Source organism: Sinohyriopsis cumingii, chromosome 15 (genome assembly GCF_028554795.1).
Source record: "Sinohyriopsis cumingii isolate HCF-2022 chromosome 15, ASM2855479v2, whole genome shotgun sequence".
Lineage (NCBI taxonomy): Eukaryota > Metazoa > Mollusca > Bivalvia > Unionida > Unionidae > Sinohyriopsis > Sinohyriopsis cumingii.
Window position 1 is genome coordinate 109974352 of NC_142975.1, and position 23192 is coordinate 109997543.

Sequence of the window (23192 nt, forward strand, 5' to 3'; positions counted from 1 at the left end):
TGCAATACAGTAAGCTAACTATGCTGAGGTGTGAATACTTGCATACAATAAACTATGCTGAGGTGTGAATACTTGCATACAGTAAGCTAACTATACTGAGGTGTAAATCCTTGCATACAATAAACTAACTATGCTGAGGTGTAACTACTTGCATACAATAAACTAACTATTCTGAGGTGTAAATACTTGCATACAATAAACTAACTATACTGAGGTGTGAATACTTGCATACAATAAACTAAATATACTTAGGTGTAAATATTTGCATACAATAAACTAACTATGCTGATGTGTAAATACTTGCATACAATAAACTAATTATGCTGAGTTGTAAATACTTGCATACAGTAAGCTAACTACTGAGGTGTGAATACTTGCATACAATAAACTAACTATGCTGATGTGTAAATACTTGCATACAATAAACTAATTATGCTGAATTGTAAATACTTGCATACAGTAAGCTAACTACTGAGGTGTGAATACTTGCATACAATAAACTAACTATGCTGATGTGTGAATACTTATATATTTTAACCAACATTTTGAAACTGTCCATGTTACCACTGTTGACTGAATGAAGGAAAACAATTCCAGTTTCAAGGTTCCTGTGAAAACCATTTTCAACAAATGTAGTGAAGGCAGGGACTTGATCGCAAGTGCTACTGCCATGCGTGAAACCTGCCTGCTCAACAGTTATAATATTCTTTGGAGAATCAGGTGCTCCAGTACTTTAAAACAGACTGAAAGCAAGGAGATCAGCTGATAACTCTTTGCCAGGCTTTGGGATCATACTAATCTTTGCCTGGTGCCACAAAGTTGGCATGCACTTTTCCCTAACAACCCAGGTGTAAAAAGCGTCGAGCCATTCCTTTGCCTTCGGGCCATAATGCTTCAAGAACTCAGACAGGATGTTAAAATATCCTGTTGATTTGATGATGCATAGCACCATTTCAGGTTCTGTTGCTGTAAATGCCTCTGGAGTATTTTGATCTAGTTCATCTGACTTCCGATGTCATTATTGTCACCATTCATCTTGTACTTGACATTGGTGCTGTTTCTCCAGGGGTGCTTTTGCCATTTGTAATAAGTGGCTAGCTACAACATTTGGTTTGACAACAGGGTGAGCTTGAACTGGTGGTTGCTGAGCGGTGCCAAGTCTTCAAGTTCCAGCATTTCTGGCTGGAGCATGTAAAGTTGAGTGATCCTGTATTTCCTTCCCAGCGAGTGCACCTGGCAGTGTCCAGGGATTCGATCAGGTGATCTGCTATGTCTGGGTCACCCGATGCTTGAGAAGAGGATGAAATTCTTCATCCAAACAGGGTCTATAAACTGGACGATGACCACGAGGGACAGACTTAGTGGCTGCCTTGAATATGGCTCTTTGGAAGCATAGGTAGGATTCCTTGATTGGGATGCATATAGATGGTATAGTGACTATGCTACGCTCCACTATAGTCACTATACCATGTGTGGTAAATGATTTAAACTGAGGTCAAACTCATTCTTCTTGAAAAGCTACAAATATGCAACTTTTTATGTTATGCACTGCTTTAGCCAGTATGTGTATATAGCCTCAGATGTCCTTAATTTTGTTAGAAAAAGTCTTTTATTATTGGACAAATGATGCTGAACAAATATTGATAAAGTAAAAACAATGTGACTCTTGTTTCAGGGCAGAAATAAAGCATAATAGCATATATGTTTGAAATATCTATGCTGCTTTGAGATCATGGAAACTCCAGCTTGCTGGCCTTGCATTGATGATTGAAGATACTGTCATAATCTCACCAGGTAATATATTGTAAGGGCTATTTGCATATGTTTAATTGTTTGCATGTAATGTTAAAAAATACACTTAAATTAGTGCCAAAATCAGAAAAGAAACTTATAAGTAGGCCCAGTAGAAAATGTTTTAGAAACAGTACCTCCTCGTTGCTAAGTTTTATTGATCACTGGTACAAATGTCCTTTTCTTGTCAGTTTATCCACCTTGTATTATATTGTATTGTTCCATTATACCACTAAACATTTCAGATGTTTGATTAGCGGACACAGTGATTGCTATACAACATGTATCAAAGATGAAAGTAAAATGGCGTATTATAGGATAGATATATTAGCAATTCCTGCTTTTGTCTTGCCTACTTTATCAAAGACACTATACATCACTCAGTCAATAGAATAGACACTTTGGCCATTTTTACCTTTGTCTTACATACTGTAGCAAAGACACTAAGATCCAGCCACTCATTCAGTGAATAGGCACAATAGCCATTCTTACTTTTGCCTTGCCTACTAGAGCAAAGACACTAATATGCAGACACTCATGCAGTGGAATAGGCACAATAGCCATTCTTACTTTTGACTTGCCTACTAGAGCAAAGACACTAATATGCAGCCACTCATTCAACGGAATAGGCACAATAGCCATTCGTACTTTAGCCTTGCCTACTAGAGCAAAGACACTAATATGCAGCCACTCATTCAGCGGAATAGGCACAATAGCCATTCTTACTTTTGCCTTGCCTACTAGAGCAAAGAAAATGTGAAGACACTCATTCAGTGAGCAGCATAAACTGTGGTATAAGTATTTTAAGTTTTTCTGTTTTATCATATACGTGTCACAAAACTTTGGATTCATAACTAACATGCTTGGACAGTATAATCATATGTCTCACAGCTTTTTTAAATGGCTGTCATACTTGGACCATATAATCATGTATGTCAAAGCTTTGGATGGATAGCTGTCATGCTTAGACATAGTAAGCATTGCTCTTTCATCTCCGTGGAACAAGGAAATCCGGGCTTATATTATTTATAATACAACACTGCTACTGGGATTTCCTTGTCTTGGTGCAAAGATTGACATAGATTATTTTTCTAAGTCAACTTTTCCCAAATTGATGTAAAATAACCGTGTACACTTGCAGTTTAGTTAGCAGATTGAAAACACAGTATTTTTCAGGTGTTATTATTGCCTCTCACTCTATATAAAGATCACCAAGTTTGTACTCTTTTATGAAAATCTGAATAATTATTTAAGTAGAATATGTTTATGCCACTCTTAGAAAAGAAAAAAAAATCAAGATACAATTCATAATTGTAATGTGTTGGAAGTATTGCACAATGCGCATATGGAGCCACATGCTTTTGGTTTTCCAAATACATGTGCTGTGCATTAAGACAAACATATTAATGAGGGCAGTGATCTGTCTACCCGAAGTACACAAGTTATAAGCATGAGAAAATAGAAACATAAAATCATTTGATATTATTACTGTATTATCACATGTAATCGATGGATGTCATGTGAAATTGATAATTGATATCTTGTATACGGTTAAAATTTAACTTTCGTCAGTTCTGATTTGGAAAACATTCCATGGTAAACAATGGTACGACACTGTGCATTACAGTATGCCTACAGTGTACAGTTCTAACGAAGTGTGTTGTGACATAAGGAAATGCCTAATTCATTACTTTCTTGGAAATTTATAGTTTCTGTCCTAAAGATATGACAAGTGCTGCTATTATGAGTGCAGTGAAACACTACATGGAAATCTTTTTTTATGGAATAGCATGTTCACTGGTGAATGATCCACTCTGGTTGGCAAGTACGCGAGTTTACATTTGCAATCTCATTGTTGTATTTGATTCCACTGGGGTGGATTGTGGGTGTTCGACAAAGTTAGAAAGAAACCAGTTTGAGATAGCACATTTCTGGTTTTTGACAGCTTTGCAGTAGCGCTTGGGGGGACTTTGGCTTTGTATGGCCAGTGATGTGTATTGCCTGTGTGTCTGGAGCTCTACCAAAAAGCTCGACATGTCTCTGTGTCTGTGTCAGAATATTGTTTATGATGCTATTAAAGTTGGAGAGACCTTAAGTTGCTTTATAAGTGAATTTCTTTTTGTTCTGTACATGACTCATGTCAGCAAAACTCACAGTCCTGATCAGTGCAATGCCATACTTCAGTGGTGTCTAATATGAAATGGACATTGTTCTGTTAGATATGTAATGTCTGAATTAAATCAGATAGAGTATGAGGATAAGTTATGCTGTTCCCATTGTTCTGTTAGATATGAAATGTCTGAATTAAATCAGATATAGTATGAGGATAAGTTATGCTGTTCCCATTGTTCTGTTAGATATGAAATGTCTGAATTAAATCAGATAGAGTATGAGGAAAAGTTATGCTGTTCCCATTGTTCTGTTAGATATGAAATGTCTGAATTAAATCAGATAGAGTATGAGGATAAGTTATGCTGTTCCCATTGTTCTGTTAGATATGAAATGTCTGAATTAAATCAGATATAGTATGAGGATAAGTTATGCTGTTCCCATTGTTCTGTTAGATATGAAATGTCTGAATTAAATCAGATAGAGTATGAGGATAAGTTATGCTGTTCCCATTGTTCTGTTAGATATGAAATGTCTGAATTAAATCAGATAGAGTATGAGGATAAGTTATGCTGTTCCCATTGTTCTGTTAGATATGAAATGTCTGAATTAAATCAGATAGAGTATGAGGATAAGTTATGCTGTTCCCATTGTTCTGTTAGATATGAAATGTCTGAATTAAATCAGATATAGTATGAGGATAAGTTATGCTGTTCCCATTGTTCTGTTAGATATGAAATGTCTGAATTAAATCAGATAGAGTATGAGGATAAGTTATGCTGTTCCCATTGTTCTGTTAGATATGAAATGTCTGAATTAAATCAGATAGAGTATGAGGATAAGTTATGATGTTCCCCTGAAATACAAAGATCAAGCGTTGCATGAGCTGAGTTGGAGTAGTAAGGAATCATGAGGTAGTTCAAAAGTATCATCTCTATATCTTGTAACTGTGCTTTAATGATCTAGCTGCATAACAAATGTACCATTTATTCTGAATGCACATACCATAGGAAAAACAATGTTTTTAGATTCATATTTCCGGTTACTTTACAGAAGAGATCAATCATTCCACGAACTCATTATTCTGTGACTCGCAGTCTTCTGACATCACCAGATATAATCTTTGATCAGAATTTGGAAACATTGTTTTTCTATATGAACTAAGCAGGTATCCTATGACTCATTTTCTTATTTGGGTACTTTAATGGGCAGGTACCCGGATACTCTGTCGCATCTTTACCCATGGGTTTAAGAAGGCCTGCTCCTTTGGTGCTGCACCTTGGAGTCTTACTCATATATAGTATACATCATTGTTTTAATGTTCTTTTAGGGACTATCATGCCATGAGTACACCAGGCAGATTCAGTGATGGAGAGTACAAGAACTGGCTGAAATGTAGCCAGTCCTTGATTATCATGAAGGAAGCTCTTCATGACTATATAGACGACGAGGTTAAAAAACTGCATGGTGACATCACACAAAAAGTCTTCAGCACACCATGTGGTTCATCAACTGGAAATCAATGTGGCTCATGCTCATGGAAGAATATCAAACTAAAAGTAAGAAATCGTGGAACTTGGTACATAAACTGCAAGAATAGTATATGTGACAAATGGCTTCATCAGATTCTTGCTGTACATGCTGATCCTCATTACTCAGCTATAAATTGGAAAAATGCTGACATAAGCATGTGGCCCACTGATTGCTATCAGGTTGCCAAAATATTCATGCCAAAAGGACAACACAAGACTACAAAGATGCCTGAGGACCTCGATGCTCCGGCAATTTTCTCACTAATGAAATACTGCAATTGGTTCAGAAAAGACCTCCCTAATACGCTGATACTGACTTATGTAAGTAATGGTCAACTTTGAACTGAATTTTTATTATATATCGAGGCAAATATAAATGACTAATCTTGCTTCCTTTCTGCAATGCCTCTTAATGGTAGTGTGTAGTTATAATTTTCTGACAGATTTATACCAAATATATTTCTGTATGTACTAAATATTCTATCCTTCTGTGAAAATTATAAGACTTGTGTTCATATTTTTTAGCTCACTTGTCATTAAGTTTTATGGTCTGGCACCATGTTATGTCATTTGTCATGCATCTTCCACTGTGTCTTGCCTCCATTGCCTAAATTTTCACGTACACGTGATGGTTGATGAAACCAGTTGGAACGATCTTTCATATGTTGAGACATTTTGAAAAATAAATGTTATTTAAACAGAATAATGAACAACTTCTTTCGAAAAAGCACGTTAATAAAAAGTATTATTGACGTGATTGTAAAATCAGGATTCAGTCAATAAACAGCCCAGTTCCCTAACGCTGCTGCCCCCGTGGTTTTCTCGATGTCAAAGCAATTTTTTAAAAATTGTTGGAGGTTCCTTGGTAACTCGTGCCTCATTTATAGTGTGGTCTATGTTTGTGGACCCCGTTGTGCGCGAGTTATTGAGGGAGAGGTGTATGCTGGTTATGTGCTTAATATATTTATAAATATTCATTCAACATGTGTCATTTCATATAAATTACTGTAGGATTGTTTATATCACTGAAAAACAGTAAGTCATGAGTGCATGAAACCAGGTCTTTGAAACAGCAATGGACACGTAGCTAAAATGTGATCTGGAAGAATGAAATTTGGTAAAAATGAGGAATGAAGCAAATATGCATCTTATACTTTTAGGAATAAACAAGAGTATACATACTAATCTAAGCAGCCTTTGAAGTATGAAATCTGTTTACTCTTCTTTTATTTCATAATGGAGAAATCAGAAAATATACACACGCAAAATAGACGACATAAAAACAATCATATTAGATTGTAATAGTTTATTGACAGGGTAATAAAACAAGATCTGGTCACTGCTGTGTGATGTATGGGGATCTTGCCAATTTCGTCTTGATACGTTTGTAAGTGTTGGGACACCAACTATTGTACATTTTTGTTTTGTACAGGTAGGTCTTACCTTCGTTATAGTATTAAATCAAGTTTGCATATTCATTGCCCAACTTCTGAAATTTGCTGTGTAAAAACTGAACATTACAATATTGAATACAAAAAAGTTGACCAAAAATACAAAAGTTCAGGTATTTAATAATGATCTTGATTTAGCAGATTGCCAGGAAACAGATGCTTCTTGTTGCTGTCCAAAGAGTGGGTTTATTACATAGTGGTGTATCAGTGATACAGCGTACATAATATCAATATATTTTATTTATATCACATACAAATACGTATATTTGCCCTTTGAATGAAGTTAAGATTTACTACAGGCAACTGAACCTCCCCAGTGGCCTAGTTGTTAGAGTGTCCGCCACAGATGCGGGAGCTAGTGGGTTCAATCCCCGGCTGAGTCATAGCAAAGACTTACAAAAACGGCACTAACAGCTGCCTCGCATGGTGCTCAGCATTAAGAGGTTAGTGTTAGGACTGGTCAGCCTGGTGCCACGATAATGTGACTGGGTGGGACATCATGCTACTTGTCTGCGGCATGATACCCCAGTGCTAGATGTCACTATAAACTGCCACACTGCAGACATCATAGCGATATGACTGAAAAGTTGTTAAAGCTACATTAAAAATCCAAATCACACACAGACTACAGGCAACTGTGTATTGACTGAGTGAATGAACTACTCACATCCCTGCCTAGTGTATCCGCTACAAAGTGTAGTTCTGTGTATTTTGTGGCTATTCATGATCACCTTTGCATATTGATAAGTTGATTGTTTCCTTTTCTGAGTTTCTATTTCTCTTCACATTGATTAAACCAATATAGTACACACTTATAATTTAAACATGAAAGATGGTTTTAATGAAAAAAGTAGAGCATTATAAACACATGGTTAACTACACCATTCACATGAATGCTCAGTCATTGACGTACCGGCAGATGAAGTTAATGCAGACAGATTGGGAAGAAGTGGAGATTGCTACATAAACTGCAAGAATAGCATATGTGACAAATGGCTTCTACAGATTCTTGCTGTTCATGAAGATCCCTAGAGCTGTATCATAAATTGGAAAAATGCTGACGTACGCATGTGGCCTACTGATTGCTATCAGGTTGCCAAAATATTCATGCCACAAGGCCAACGCAAGACTATCATGATGCCAGAGGGTCTTGATGCTTCTGCGATTTTGCCACTTATGAAATACTGCAAATGGTTCAGAAAAGATCTCCCAATTGTACAGATACTGTCAGATGTAAATAATGGTCAAATCTGAACTGAAATAGTGGTAAACTTGGAATAAATTTTCACTATATGCATTGTCAAATAAAATAATTGTTCATGCTTACGTTTTGTCTTTGATCAGGAAACTATATTAAATATACTTCTCTATCTACTAAATATTCTGTGTTTCTGTTAAAAGGAAGGCTTTACTTCATGTGCTCATGTGACCCTAAGTCTTATGGTATAACACTAATCCATTATGCATCATTTTTTATGCATCCTCCATTGTGTATCAATCCTCCATCACCCTTTGCTATTATCATCCAACTGGGGCCAAGATAATTCTGTCTAGAAGGCCTCAAAATTTCTGGATAGGCCTCAGATTGTCATTTATATTTATTGTGATGCCAGAGCTGGCTGCTCATAAAAGAAAATTGTAGACAAATTTGTTTCCAAACCACTTCTCAGAATATAATCAAATTTAACATAAAAAGCAGCACTAAGGCCAGTGTATTATGTATGAATTATGCTCATCTGACATCAAATATGGTGAATGTTACTATGCATTAAAATAAATTAAACCACTGAACCCACTATAAGAATTTGACAACAAATTTCAATATGCATCCAAACATGAAGCCCTTTTCTTTTGCAATTGATGTTGATCTTTCAGTTTTGTACAAATGATGCTGATCTTTCAGTTTTGTACAACTGATGCTGATCTTTCAGTTTTGTACAACTGATGCTGATCTTTCAGTTTTGTACAAATGATGCTGATCAGTGGTCCGAGATGGAGAAAACATAACAGATAAATAGAATTTTAATAAAGTTTTGACCAGGTATTCTAACAAACAAAAATTCCTGGCTTTCTTTTCTGTTTAACTATTAAGTAGTTGTCAAACTGGTAAGTGAGTTCAGTCTCAACTGGGTCTTTTGTTTTATTTAGCTCTTGTATCCAGCAACTGCCATTCGTCATTTGTCTTCTAGCATTCTTTGTCACATTTACTATTTTAACTTTCCAAAAAGCACCAGACTGATATAATCCAAATTTAGCAAGGCATATCCAGACATAAAGGCCTTTCATATTGTTACCAGTGATATTTATCTGCCATCAAAATATGGCCACTGTTACTAAAAAAGGGAGGAATCTGCTTTAAGAAACGTCTTGAAAACTAATCAATATCATTTGACCATTTCTTACAGAAAGTATCCTGGCATGAGTTGCCTTTTAAAGTTGCACAAATGGTGCCAATATACCATAAAATATGTCCAGCATTACTAAAAACAAAAATACCTTAAAATAGCTTAGAAACCCTTAAAGTGCTTCTAACCATAAGCAAATTGTTTATGTAAACTAATCCTGCAACAAATATGGCCACAATTATTTTCAGATAGAAGAACCTTTCAACAGCTACATCTCAAAATACAGTTCAATAGAATGTCAAATTTCATGACATTATCCCATATAGTTTATTCAGATGATGCAGACTAGCTGCCCATTGTGACTGTTGTTACTAAAAACAGAACATATTCTTCTAATACTTTCTCAGCAGAAATGGATCTGATGTGACATAAAGGATTTTAGCTTTTAAAACCCTTTCAGATTTGGACTAAAGAGGCTGATCTTCCATCAAATATGGTTGCTATGAGTGAAAAAAGAAACCATTAACCCTGGTAGTGCTAGGTTGATGCGCATGATGTCGTTACCTATGCTGAATTGTTTCTAATAGCCCCATCTATGTATGTTGAGTTGTTTCAGAACAATACAGATTATTTAAGCCAAATCCGTGTAACTGCTTGAAAACTAGTATTTATACATTTTATTATATCTTCTAATATTCAGCTACTTGGAATACAAAACAAGACTGAAATACACAACAGTGTGTACACTGAGGAGAGCTTTAGATTGAAGTACACGTGTATGCACGTGTCGTTGGTTTTCAGAAAGAAATTTACAATCAAGCTTTTAAAGTTTCATTATTGTGAAATTTGAAAAATTGATGATTTTTAATTATGAACAGAGTGCCAAGATTAAGCAATTTTTCCTGACGAAAAATATTCTGTGAAGGAAAGAAGCATTTTTTGGATGTTGCTGAATCACTTGATAATTGTTAATGGATTCAGTTTTTATGTGAGTTTTTAACATTTGGTCTCAAGTTGCTATTGAAATCTTATTTTTAATTTGAATTAAGCATATTTTGTTATATCTATTATGCATTAAATGGCAATAGTGGATTAACATTTTTTTCATACATAATTTTATCAAGAATGTTTATTAGTATGTTTTATGTAACTTGCAATTCACAAACATTTTAGGAAGATAAAAATGAAAAATAATCAGCTTGCCTTGGTAGGTTCCACTTCTGAAACTAGCTCTATGCAAACTATACAACACAAAGCTGAATAAAAAGAAATTGACAATAAGGTCAAATGTCCAGAAATTACTTGCAGGTCTTGATAAGTAGGTTGCAAAGTAACAGACACTTCCTACTACTGTCATAAAAGTGACTTAATTAAGTAGCAATTAATCTATTACCCCCTCTTTCTCATCAATTTCCTTTTCAACTTGATTGTTGATAGAGAGAGACTGTAGAGGAAAGCAAATTTATAGAAGATTTTCATGCTCTCCCTCTCTCTCTGGTTAGGCAATGAAGGAATACTTTGGAGTCACTAACCCACCACCCCTGAAAATTTTAAAGTTGGCAGTTTTCAAGCATGTTACAGTTCTGACTCTTGGTGATACAGTTTATCTCCCAAAATAAAAAGGCTCTGTATATGATACTCATTGATAAGCAGACTTATTTAGGCTTGATCGTGAATAATTGATTACCATATCCTATATATACTAATTTCATTTGACCTGAGATACAATATAATTTCCGAGGGAAAAACCTAAGTCTTGAACTCGGGTCCAAGTAAACATCTGACTTACATCTTAGAATCATGACAAAAATCTGGTGGGATCACTAACAGAAGTTAAGAAAACAATATAGATATACATATCATATCTAAGATTATCCCCATTCATACATATTATCAGTGCCAACTGTCTTTGAAACAGAAGTGAGACTCTTGCAACTCTTAGAAAGCTCACCATATTGTTTGCACGAAAAAATGCTGTTGACAGCGGACTTTCCTGGGAAAATGTGCCTAATGTAATGCTTAATTCATTGATGTGCTGTTATAGCAATGCAAAAACTGTATCTATTGGCCTGTACACCAAAGTTTTCCCCAGCCTTTCAAGATATGGGATTATATAGTCTCAATGTGAACAGGAGTTATTATTGCTTAAATTTATCCAAGGATGAAATTTTCAGATAATTGGAATAAATCTTTCTTGAAAGCATGATAAAAGATATGTTATTATATTTGAATTCTTAAGCATAAGTCATTACTGCATTTCATGGCTCCCATATGAGGTATCATTTAGAGACACTGTTCCATCATTTAGAGACACTGCTCGATCATTCAGAGACACTGTTCCCATGAGAGGTATCATTCAGAGACAAAGCTTTCAAAGTAATGAAAAGTTTATGAGTAGCAGATGACATCTTTATTCTTTTCCCGTTGTAGCTGATGATTATTCATTTTAATTCATTCATTTGTATTCAATATTATTTTTAAGTTTCATCACAGAGGTCTGTCATTATTGTGCATCCAACAGAGTTTGAATAATAATAAGTAACAGTGCCATTCACACCTTGAATTTCTGTAAGGTTTTCGTGCATGGTTATTTTTGTATTTTTTTAATAAGTCTTAATTAAATATATCACTTCAAACATACTCTTGGAATCGTGCCATAATTGTAGGTGAAAGAAATTCATTATTGTCATCTCTCTTTCAGCTATTTTAGTATTTAGTTTATCAAATGTTAAATATATACTTGATTGACACTTGATTGTTCAGCTGTTTGACCCAAAGGCATGGTTTTCGTTCTCTCTGAGAAAAAAATTAACATCAGAATTCACCATAAGCCAAGATTAGTAAAATCAATTGATATTTTCTAACAAATTTCAGAGTTGTTTGGCCAAAGAAATAAAGTTTTCAAAATAGCTGAAATTATTAGAAATGTTTGATTATTGTAGTAAACAGTGATTGATTCCATGCTGTGCCAAGAGGGTCCCTGACACCAGGAGTGCCAAGCAAAACATCAATGTTGGAATTTCAGAGGCAACTATCAAAATGTAGTCAAATTACATAAGACTTTGCATTCCATAGTTTCAGTATTTACAAATTTATGTTTTCACTTTATTTTCCAGGCAAGATGTGATATGTACCACATCCAGTAAATAGTAAATGTTGATATCAAAATGTAAAAATTACAACGTTGAAATCAGTATATCTGATCCTGTATTATATGACTACATCAGTATGAAGCTCATGTGTATTCACTCTCAGGTTTTACTGTGGTCAATGAAAGATAAACAGACGGGAAAATCGTAACTAAAATATAGAGTATTTAGTCTTGAAAATGACAATTACTACACAGACACATGATTGCAGAAGCTGATTTTAATTTACATTTTAATTTTTCAGTTGATCGATATTCAAAATAAGCTTCGACACTCTGGTGACATGAAAGTTGCAGACAGCGATAAAGACAGTTGGATTGACGTGATGATTCAGCTTCTCAATGACCTGAAAATACAAGATGATGCCCAAGCCGAATTAAAGATGGTAATTCTATACATTTGATAAAACATCCTCTAGCATCATCTGAACACAAACAAAAATATTCCTAGAATATATTATGATGGTCAAATTTATTACTCTAGAGATAAGGATTTAATTCCAGTCAGATTTACTTTTCTTTAGAATGGGTGTCCACTATCATTTTGTTTAACATGCCTCAAAATATAATGGACAGGTATTATATTTGTTTCATATGTTACATATTAAGGCCATTCACATTTTTTGTCCAAGAGATGTCTACTTCCAGTCATCTCAATTTTGTATGGAATAAATTTGCCATAAGAGGATGTCATCAAACCAATGATACCTTACCTGCTAATACTGCGTTTTGTTTCAATTGCTTTCCTTTTCCAGGACTTTTAGTCTCCAATTGTTCCCTCCTTCAGTTAGTATTGGAGGGTCACAATTGAACATAGCATGATCCCAGTCTGACTCAGACTCCTTTGTTAAATTAAAAAATAACATCCTTTTTGTATGAGTGGACATCGTACGCATTACATGTGTGCTATATTGCTCAACGCAATTTGCTTTTGGCTTCATCTTTTAGTGTCCTTTCAACATTTGACTTACCTTTGTGTATCAATTTTTAGTGTATGTCTCTCCCCAGCCATTGTTTTGAGTGTTATATATGTTGTTTTTATAAATTTTGGAGAGTTTTTGTGCATTGCTCAGCAAATTCATTCTTATAGTGCTAGGGTAAGTATTATGCACCCACTTTTGGTTCTGTATCATTTTGTTTTGCATGAACTTTATATTTTAGAGCTTTTAATGCTGTAAGGTGTCAGAAAGCGTGTTGTGTGCACTGGTTGAGCACATATGGACAAGTTCCCAGTTTGTAGACTTTGATATGGCCAGGTGTGACGTCTTAGAAATAAAATGACATTAAGAGTGATTAAACTTAACATTCCATTTACTAAAGAAAACATTCTTTATAGTGTGATAATATTTCGTCACAACAATATTCATGAGTGATAAAATAGAACCTTGCATCTGTGGATGCAACATAAGACATCTGTTTATGTGGTCTTCTTTATGAAGAATGCAAATCGACAGACATAATGTAAGACATAATGTAATAATTGGGAGTTCTTTGCAAACATTGGGAGATGTTATGAAATCAGGAGGTAGTACGTGTTACAACACAAAATCAGGAGTTTTTTTTTGGCATGAGAATTGATAGGCATGTACTCCTCATATCGGGATATCCTCAAGACAGTCCATTATATTCTTCAAATAAAAGTGTGTCACAATGTGGATACAGAATATTGTGTACTGTCTCTAAAAAAAGAACTCAGGGGCCACAAAAAGAGCAATATCTATTTCTTGTCAGCATGAGTTACCACTTAAGAATCTCTAACAAGACTTATGGGAGATGACCCCCTCCAACCTCCATGAAGATTTACAAGACAATACCAGATCTTGATACAGCTAGGATGAAAGATGATTCCAACTAAGAGTTGAAATCACACATGCAGTCTTATATAAATAAGGCTATATAATCAAGATTGTGGACTATGGAACAGGACATTTTTCAGGATCTCAATGAGGATAAGCCTTTAGCTCCAATCATGAGACATGATAATTTGAAGTCAAATACAACCCCGCATATGGGGCATGAGGGTGCAGATTTGTACTTATCTTGACCCATAATGTGTGATTATACAATATCCAGTACTCTATCCATGTACATGTACGTCAGTCTTCCTACTGAGCCATGAGGGTCTTTTATTTGACTCATAAAGGACAGCCAGTGGAACAAAACAAGCTACAATTTGACTTGTATGGACAGATGGACAACTCTGTTCATCCCAACCACCATGACATTTATCACCCACCATATACCGTTCCAACTGTCGACCAACCAATAGAGCAGTATGAGAGTGCAGTATATGACTACAGTGGTAATGATTTGCTTATTTTGGACGGTGAGCCAGCCATCCACAAAATGTCAACAGCTACATTATCTTCTGCCAAAGATACCGGACACTCATTCTGAGTGTGTGTTTGTGTGTTTTGGATAGATTAAAAAAATTCTCGGTCATTTTGCTATCATGTCTGCAGTGTGGCAGTTTATAAGATGTTTAGCACTGGGGCATCATGCTGCAGACATGTAGCATGATGTCCCACCCAGTCACATTATCCTGACACCAGGCCAACCAGTCCTAAACTAACCTCTTAATGATGAGCATCTAGCATTAGTATCGCACGCATTTTTATAAGTCTTTGGTATGACCTGTCCGAAGTTTGAACCCACGACCTCCCACATCTTAGGAGGACACTCTAACCAATTAGGCCACAGGAGTAGTTCAATGAATCTGATCAGCTGGTCCAAATATTAGTAAAGTACTTCATAGCAAAGCGACTTTATTCATAGAACCAGCCAGCTAAGCCAAATCAGCATTCTAGTATAACACCACTTTTAGCGGCATATCCTATGAAAAAAGTATGCATGCCAAGAATATATGGTATCATTGTTACCATATGGAATGCTCTGCCTAAAGTATACAAGAGGAGGTAATTCCCCGTTAGAAGAAAGGTGTGAAATAAAAATGCCTGAATCATCCAGTCTCACAATGGAATGGACATAATTCACCTTTCAAGGAGATATAGAACTAATCTATTGTATCCTGCCTCCATCCAAATCTCCACCTCTACGTACTGTCATCCGTATCTGCAAGGTCAAAACCTCTGTGAATGTAGGGGATGACACTGACAGTCCATCATTTTGGACATTGCCTTAGTCAGCAAAAGTTACAAAAATTGTTTATTGACCCAGTCAGTTGCCTTCTCGTCTTACTGCTGTTACAACTCATTTATCTTAAACTTAGAGAAGTGAAAACAACACGTTTATTCAAATCTACAGACATGTGTATTTCTCTAAGTTACAAAGTAAAAATATAAGAAGAACTGACAATATTGTGAATTAAATCCCAAATAATTATAAAATTTATATCACAAGTCCAAAAGCTTAGACTGTTTCAGATGAATTCCAGTATTGATTGTGCTGATTTGCCAGTAGTCTTGATGTATCACACTATTATAATTCATAATGTTCTTGAATAAATTCACAGTATTCCAAAAAATGATTTAGTCCAAAAGTCCAAAATATCATTCAGCACTTTGTAATTCTAATAAATGTTTGAATGAATGATTCTTTTCAAATTATATCTGAACACAACTAACAATGATTAAAGAGACTGAAATTAAAGTGGGAATAATATAATTCTGTTTGTCAGAACCTTATATAAAGTTGTAAGACACAATGCAATGACCAAAATGTGGGTCATACATTCTCTTCCAAAACTGTCAAAAGGCCATATGAACATGTTTACAAATTGTATCTTAATGTGCAAACCACAACTAAGGGCAAACGTTTGCTTTCTAAACATTTGTTTACAAACGCCCCGGTTGCATTAACTACAACTTACAGATGTGTACTACAGTTAAGCATACAATATAGATGTACATAAAACCTCCGCTCATAAAGAAAAAGAAACATTTATTTGTTCAGTGCAGTAGCATATTTTGTACACTTGAGCTGCATTTACATGTGCCTATTACCAATGGGTCATTTTATCCCAGTGGTGACCTTTCATGGGCATTCTCGATCAGAATATTGTGTTATCAACCCATATAAAAAATGTCCTTCTCCAGTGGCAAGACAGGAAGTGGCTTACAGCAAGATTACCCCACAAAAAGCACAACTTTAAATTATGATCTGTACAGATGCCTTTCTGTCTGGGTTGGGGAGCACACTGGTTGCCAGACTTGACAATGGACTCAGGTCAGTGGCAAGTGAATGTGTCAGGAGATGGTTCTTCACATCAGCCTCCTAGAATGAAGGCCACCCTCAGTACATCTAACAGTTGGGTAGAATGCTTGTACGGACATAGTTCTGATACTATCGACAATTTGCTATTGATCAGCTACATCCTCAAACAAGGAGGGACGAAATCAGTGGACCTTTTTGCCATGATATCGGATTAAATTCGCTGTTGTGCCTAGTACCAGATAAACATTCAGATTTACCACATACGAGGACAGCTCAATGTTTTACTCAACTCACTGGCATGGGGAGGACAGCTACTTAATGCATAATGATCTCTCTCCAGTCTTACTCATTCAGTTGAATTTGTGCCTTATTGGGCCAATTGATGATATATCTTTTCACAATGAGGGAAACAACAAAGGGCCCACCTTCATTCCCCCCTTTGCAGAGCCAAGCATGTGTGGTCAATGGTCTATCAGTCAGCTGGGATGGAATGTGGGTTAACACCTTCAATCGGTCAGTCCTGGTACCAAAAGTAGTTCAGAAATTGAGGGACATTTTTATGACTGTCAAATGTAGTCCTCCAGTCCATCCCTTTTTACACTTGCTTCTAGCTACATTGAGAATGTACATAGGCAATAACTCTAATAAAAGGTGCCATTGCAATCATATAAAATAGGAATATCTCTGAAATTGATGAAATATAAACATGTGAATATATGGTCGCTGTTGTTCGAAATGCCTAAAATACTTTTAAGATTATATTAATCATAATTGTGAGTCTCTCTTGGAGATACTCTTCTGTGATAAATTCCAAGATGATGACAAATATTTATAATGCTGAATGCAGCTCTGAGGATAGGCATGGGACCACTCATATTTAAAGAAAACCACAGATGTTTGTGATGGCTTCCCTCTTCAGTGAGAGCTATCAAAACATATATGCACAACCTAAATTCAAATTATCTTAATCTATTCTTCCATCACCAGATATTGTCAGCATTTCTCATTAGTGCTTACAAAATCCACACAATTCTCATAAACCATTATCCAAAACGTAGGTTGTTATATGGTAAAATCTTGATTAGGATGAATATAAATAGTGGAAATGTCATTTTTAACAGTAAAAATAGAAGTGTTTTTCTTTCAGTACTCATATTTAACCTAATAGTTTATCAAATGTTACTTCTTTACATTTATGTGTTATTAAGTTTTTTCATTTTTAAAGATTTTTCATTATGTATATAAAAGCATTGATCAGATATAGTGATTCACTTGACTTAATCCTGGTGTTACTATAATTATGAAGTGTGTGTGTGTGTGTGTGTGTATGTGTGTGTGTATGTGTGACGCAGAGAAAGAGCTCATTTTGAGACACACCCTGATTTAAAGAAATGGATGTACATCATATCCATCTGTATACATTGTGATTTTCCAACAGGGCTTGACAAGCTAATAAAGAGAAGGGGGTTTTCATACCAGGAGTGAATGACAGATTATGTTCAGAATTTGATCTTATTTTGCAAATAGTGAAATGAAAATTCACTATAAAAGTATACTCTTTGTATTGCAATTACTATCAGATAAGCTCAGAAGGTTGTAGAATACAAAGTATTGCATAAAACACACATTTACCTTCTGATTTATAACAGTGGACACTGCTACTTGTCTGCAATTGGAAATGACAACCTGAGAACCTCCAAAAGGTTCAAGTATTTAAAACATAAATAAAACTAGCTAAAAATAGTGCAGTTATTAGATAACCATTTTGATATAGCTAAAAAGTAAAGTATGGTGTAGCTGTTTCATTCAGAAAGTAAGTTCACTTCTGTACATACATTGATTTGTAGCTTGTAATGATCTCTCTATCTCAGTCTGACTGTCTGTCTGTCTCTCACTATCTCACATACACACTACAGTTTTTAATCAGAAATAATACAGAGGTTTTATTCATTGTGGTCGGTAGGTCAAGACATTTATTTCCCAATATATTCTTGGTCATTGTTTTGCTGGTTTGGTCATCATCGTCATCTTCACCAACATCATTTATAAATATCTTGCAGGTGCTCCATTACATTTTCAAATTATTTCCCTTTTCTGATACAACTAGTCACAGTTGTTTTCTTCTGAGACTGTACTATATATTCTTCTCCATCATGGATGTGGGTGTAATGTATGAGAGGTGTCTGTATATTTATGTGAGGAAATTTCTTACCATACCTGTAGTTATTCACATCCACAAAAGGTAGATTACAGTATCTTTGTTTTAGCTCTGCTGGTTATAGACCAGAAACGCTTATGGGATGATCCTTTGTCCATTATCCATCCGTCCATTAACACAAGTTTATTATTGTTTCTTCTCATAAACTGTTTGGGGGATTGCCATAACTTACCTGACACACATTCATCCCATGGCTTAGTCAGTCTGAAATTCTGAATAAAAATGTTGCTGCATGCATCCAGTATGACCTTCACAGTAAACACCTTGAATATATTGTTATTGCTACTTCTTAATGCATGAGATTTTTCACCAAAAGGCTTTACATGATGTTTAGTTGGTCATAAATGAAAATGTTGCCAATTTGATGTCTGATATTTGTACCACAGTGGCCATCTTGAAAATCTTGTCATTGCCAGTCATCCTTCTTGTACGGTCATATCAACATGGGGTTTCACTTATAAACTTGTTATTATTTTGAAACTCTTGCTAGATATAATTAGATATTGTACTAAATGAAATTAATTCTGGAATAGTTCATACTGGAGATTTTTTCTCTTTCAGCTCAAAAATAGTCATGAGGAAGAAGAACAAAGCAACACTGCTGTTGAGGAACAAATGGAGAATGATGAACAAATTTCTTTGCAAACTGGTATGATGGACATTTTTGTGTTGCTCTAATGTTCAGAAAGTTGATCACAGTTGGCCCAAGTTTTGGAAAGGATGTGTTCAGTATGACTCAGTATGCCCTTGCACATAACATGGTGACTACAATCAAAATCGAATCTGCTGAGAGTTAAAATTTATTGTAAAAGTTAAAACAAAAACGCAGTAAAAGGTAAATCATCAAATGTAGACTACCATGAAACTTAAATTTACTCATATAGTAAACAGATACAAATATCAACAAAATGCAGTAAAATGTAAATCATCAAATACAGACTAAATAAATACAAGTATAACAAAACTGCATCAAAATGTAAATCATTAACTATAGACTATAATCAAACTTAATTTCACTCAGAGATAAAACGTAGTACAAACATATAAAATATACACAAAAAATACCATCAAAGGTAAATCCATAATTTTAGAGGTTAGCAAATAGTGTATAGTGGCTAGTGTGCATATGGTACAAATTTTAGTGTACGTGGAGTATTTTCTAAAATCACCAAGTCATATTAAAGATAAATAAAATGTATGCTAAATGGGAGTACTGATCATTCAGCTAATAATGAGCTATAAGTTGCTTCTGAGCAGCAGGATGTTTTACTCCATTGATAATTACAGCTGTCTAAATGTCATGCTATATAACAGCAGAATTATCTTAACCAAATAAATTTTGTCACCTCAGTCATTCATAGTGCCTTTCTTTAAGCATAGGTTTAGTGGGTCATCAACTACTGTAATACACTGATAAATAAATCACGAAGGGGTTTATCTGTCTTCTTAGATACATCTGGTACACACGCATTGACGCAGATCGGTAAGAATTTACTGGACCAATTGATTTGTGAGAAATGGTGTTTGCAATCTGTATAAAACTTAGTTGCTCTTAGTTTAGTGGATTGTTAGCAGTTTCAATTCTTGGATATTGTTAAATTTTGTTTTGCTTGTTTTCAAAACTCGAACTTTTTATGCAGTTAATGGATTTGAAAGATTCCACAGTTTAGGCTGTGCTATTGAAATCTTCCACAGTTTAGGCCATGCTATTGAAAGCTTCCACAGTTTAGGACATGCTATTAAATGCTTCCACAGTTTAGGACATGCTATTGAAAGCTTCCACAGTTTAGGTTATGCTATTGAAAGATTCCACAGTTCAGGCCATGCTAATGAAATAGTCACATATGTTCTCAATAGATTTGACTTAACAAATGAAGGTTGTTCAGAGGAATCATATGCTTATATCATTTGTTGAAATCACATCAGTTGCCTTTTGTGTACATTTTCTTAATGATCTACCGTTTTATGATTTCATTGCGTCTTTGAAACAGATGCATGCATCTAAATACTTTCAACCTTGTTTTTGGCTATAATAAAATTCAGAAACGGTTAATCTTAAGCATCCATCTACTCATGTTCAGTCTGCTAATTTAAAACCTAGAATCTCATTAATTTATATTTTTGTTCAGTCTGTTAGTGTACAAACTGGCATCTCATTAAATACCTGTGTTTGTTTAATCTGTTAAAAACAAGCCACTAAAATGTGACAAAACAAATTTGATAATTTCATGTGTTCCATGTTATAAATCCAGTCTTTCATGTCTCTAAAGTGTGAAGATGTCTCATGATGACTCCTTTTAAAACCCATCTCTCAATTATGTGACTATGCAAAAATACCATCAAAGGTAAATCATTACTTTTAGAGGTTAGCAAAATAGTGTATAGTGTGCATATGGTACAAATTTTAGTGTATATGGGGTATTTTCTAAAATCACCAAGTTATATTAAAGATAAATAAAATGGATGCTAAAAGGAAGCACTGATAAGTCAGCTAATAATGAGTTATAGATTGTTTTTGAGCAGCAGTATGTTTTACTCCATTGCCAATTACAGCTGTCTAAATGTCATGCTATATAACAGCAGAATTATCGTAAAGAAATCTTTTCACCTCAGTCATTCATAGTGCCTTTCTTTAAGCATAGGTTTAGTGGGTCATCAACTACTGCAATAAACTGATAAATAAATCACGAAGGGGTTTATCTGTCTTCTTAGATACATCTGGTACACACGCATTGATGCAGATCGGTAAGAATTTACTGAACCAATTGATTGTGAGAAATAGTGTTTGCAATAATATATAAATAATATATAATGTATAAAAATTAGTTGCTCTTAGTTTAATGGATTGTTAGCAGTTTCAATTCCTGGATATTGTTAAATATTTTTTCTGCTTATTTTCAAAACTCGAACATTTTATGCAATTAACGGACTTGAAAGCTTCCACAGTTTAGGCATGCTATTGAAAGCTTCTACAGTTTAGGCCATGCTATGGAAATCTTCCACAGTTTAGGCCATGCTATTGAAAGCTTCCAGTTTAACCATGCTATTGAAAGCTTCCACAGTTTAGGCCATGCTATTGAAAGCTTCCGCAGTTTAGGCCATGCTATTGAAAGCTTCCACAGTTTAGGCCATGCTATTGAAATCTTCCAGTTTAACCATGCTATTGAAAGCTTCCACAGTTTAGGACATGCTATTGAAAGCTTCACAGTTTAGGCCATGCTATTGGTAGCGTCCACAGTTTAGGCCATGCTAATGAAAGCTTCCACAGTTTAATCCATGCTATTGAAAACTTCCACAGTTTAGGCCATGATATTGAAAGCTTCCACAGTTTAGGCCATGATATTGAAAGCTTCCACAGTTTAGGCCATGTTATTGAAAGCTTCCACAGTTTAGGCCATGCTATTGAAAGCTTCCACAGTTTAGGCCATGTTATTGAAAGCTTCCACAGTTTAGGCCATGCTATTGAAAGCGTCCACAGTTTAGGCCATGCTAATGAAAGCTTCCACAGTTTAGGCCATGCTATTGAAAACTTCCACAGTTTAAGCCATGATATTGAAAGCTTCCACAGTTTAGGCCATGCTATTGAAATAGTCACATATGTTCTCAATAGATTTGACTTAAAAAAAATGAAGGTTGTTCAGAGGAATCAAATGCTTATATCATTTGTTGAAATCACATCAATTGCCTTTTGTGTACATTTTCTTAATGAATTACCGTTTTATGATTTCATTGTGTCTTTGAAACAGATGCATGCATCTAAATACTTTCAACCTTGTTTTTGGCTATAATAAAATTCAGAAACGGCTAATCTTAAGCATCCATCTACTCATGTTCATTCTGCTAGCATACAAACTGGCATCTCATTAACTTTCTATTTTTGTTCAGTCTATTAGTATATAAACTGGCATCTCATTAAATCCCTGTGTTTGTTCAATCTATTAAAAACAAGCCACTAAATTGTGACTAAACAAATCTGATAATTTCATGTGTTCCATGGTATAAATCCAATCTTTATGTCTCTAATGTGTGAAGATGTCTCATCATGATTTCTTTTAAAATCCATCTATTGATTATGTGACTATGCATTTTGTGTCTTTAAGGATTCAGTAGAATGAGCATATTATAGTGCTCACCATGCCTGTCCCATCCCATTCGTCAAAGCTGTGTTGGCATGGTTACTATGGGGGAGGGTTGAAATCATTTTTAGACTACTTTCAACATCATAATACAAAACTGGAAACTATCTTCATAAATTTAAAACCATGTTCCTGTCAGTCATTAGCTCTCTTGATGTCATTTCAGTTTTCATGTAAAATAAACACTGATCTTACTGGAGGGTGCTTCAGGATAAAACTAAAATTGAAGAATCCTAATTATCAAAATTGTTTTGAAGTCACCTATGATTCACTGTAAAGCTTTTGGCAT

The 23192-nt window shown here is 35.0% G+C and overlaps 1 protein-coding gene across 6 annotated transcripts in view; it reads left to right on the forward strand.

Moving 5' to 3' along the window:
• Positions 1-23192, forward strand: part of LOC149782468 (mitogen-activated protein kinase kinase kinase 2-like) — a 60327-nt gene that overhangs the window by 3827 nt on the left and 33308 nt on the right. For 4 of the 6 annotated variants that reach the window (XM_089933880.1, XM_089933883.1, XM_089933884.1 and 1 more), the window contains exons 3-7: positions 1676-1794; positions 5231-5753; positions 12622-12762; positions 19329-19416; positions 21480-21512. In XM_089933880.1, coding sequence (XP_089790006.1) covers positions 5244-5753; positions 12622-12762; positions 19329-19416; positions 21480-21512 — 772 coding nt within the window. In that variant the 5' untranslated portion in view covers positions 1676-1794; positions 5231-5243. The remainder of the gene's footprint in view (positions 1-1675; positions 1795-5230; positions 5754-12621; positions 12763-19328; positions 19417-21479; positions 21513-23192) is intronic. The other 2 variants (XM_089933882.1, XM_089933885.1) reach the window with 2 other exon arrangements.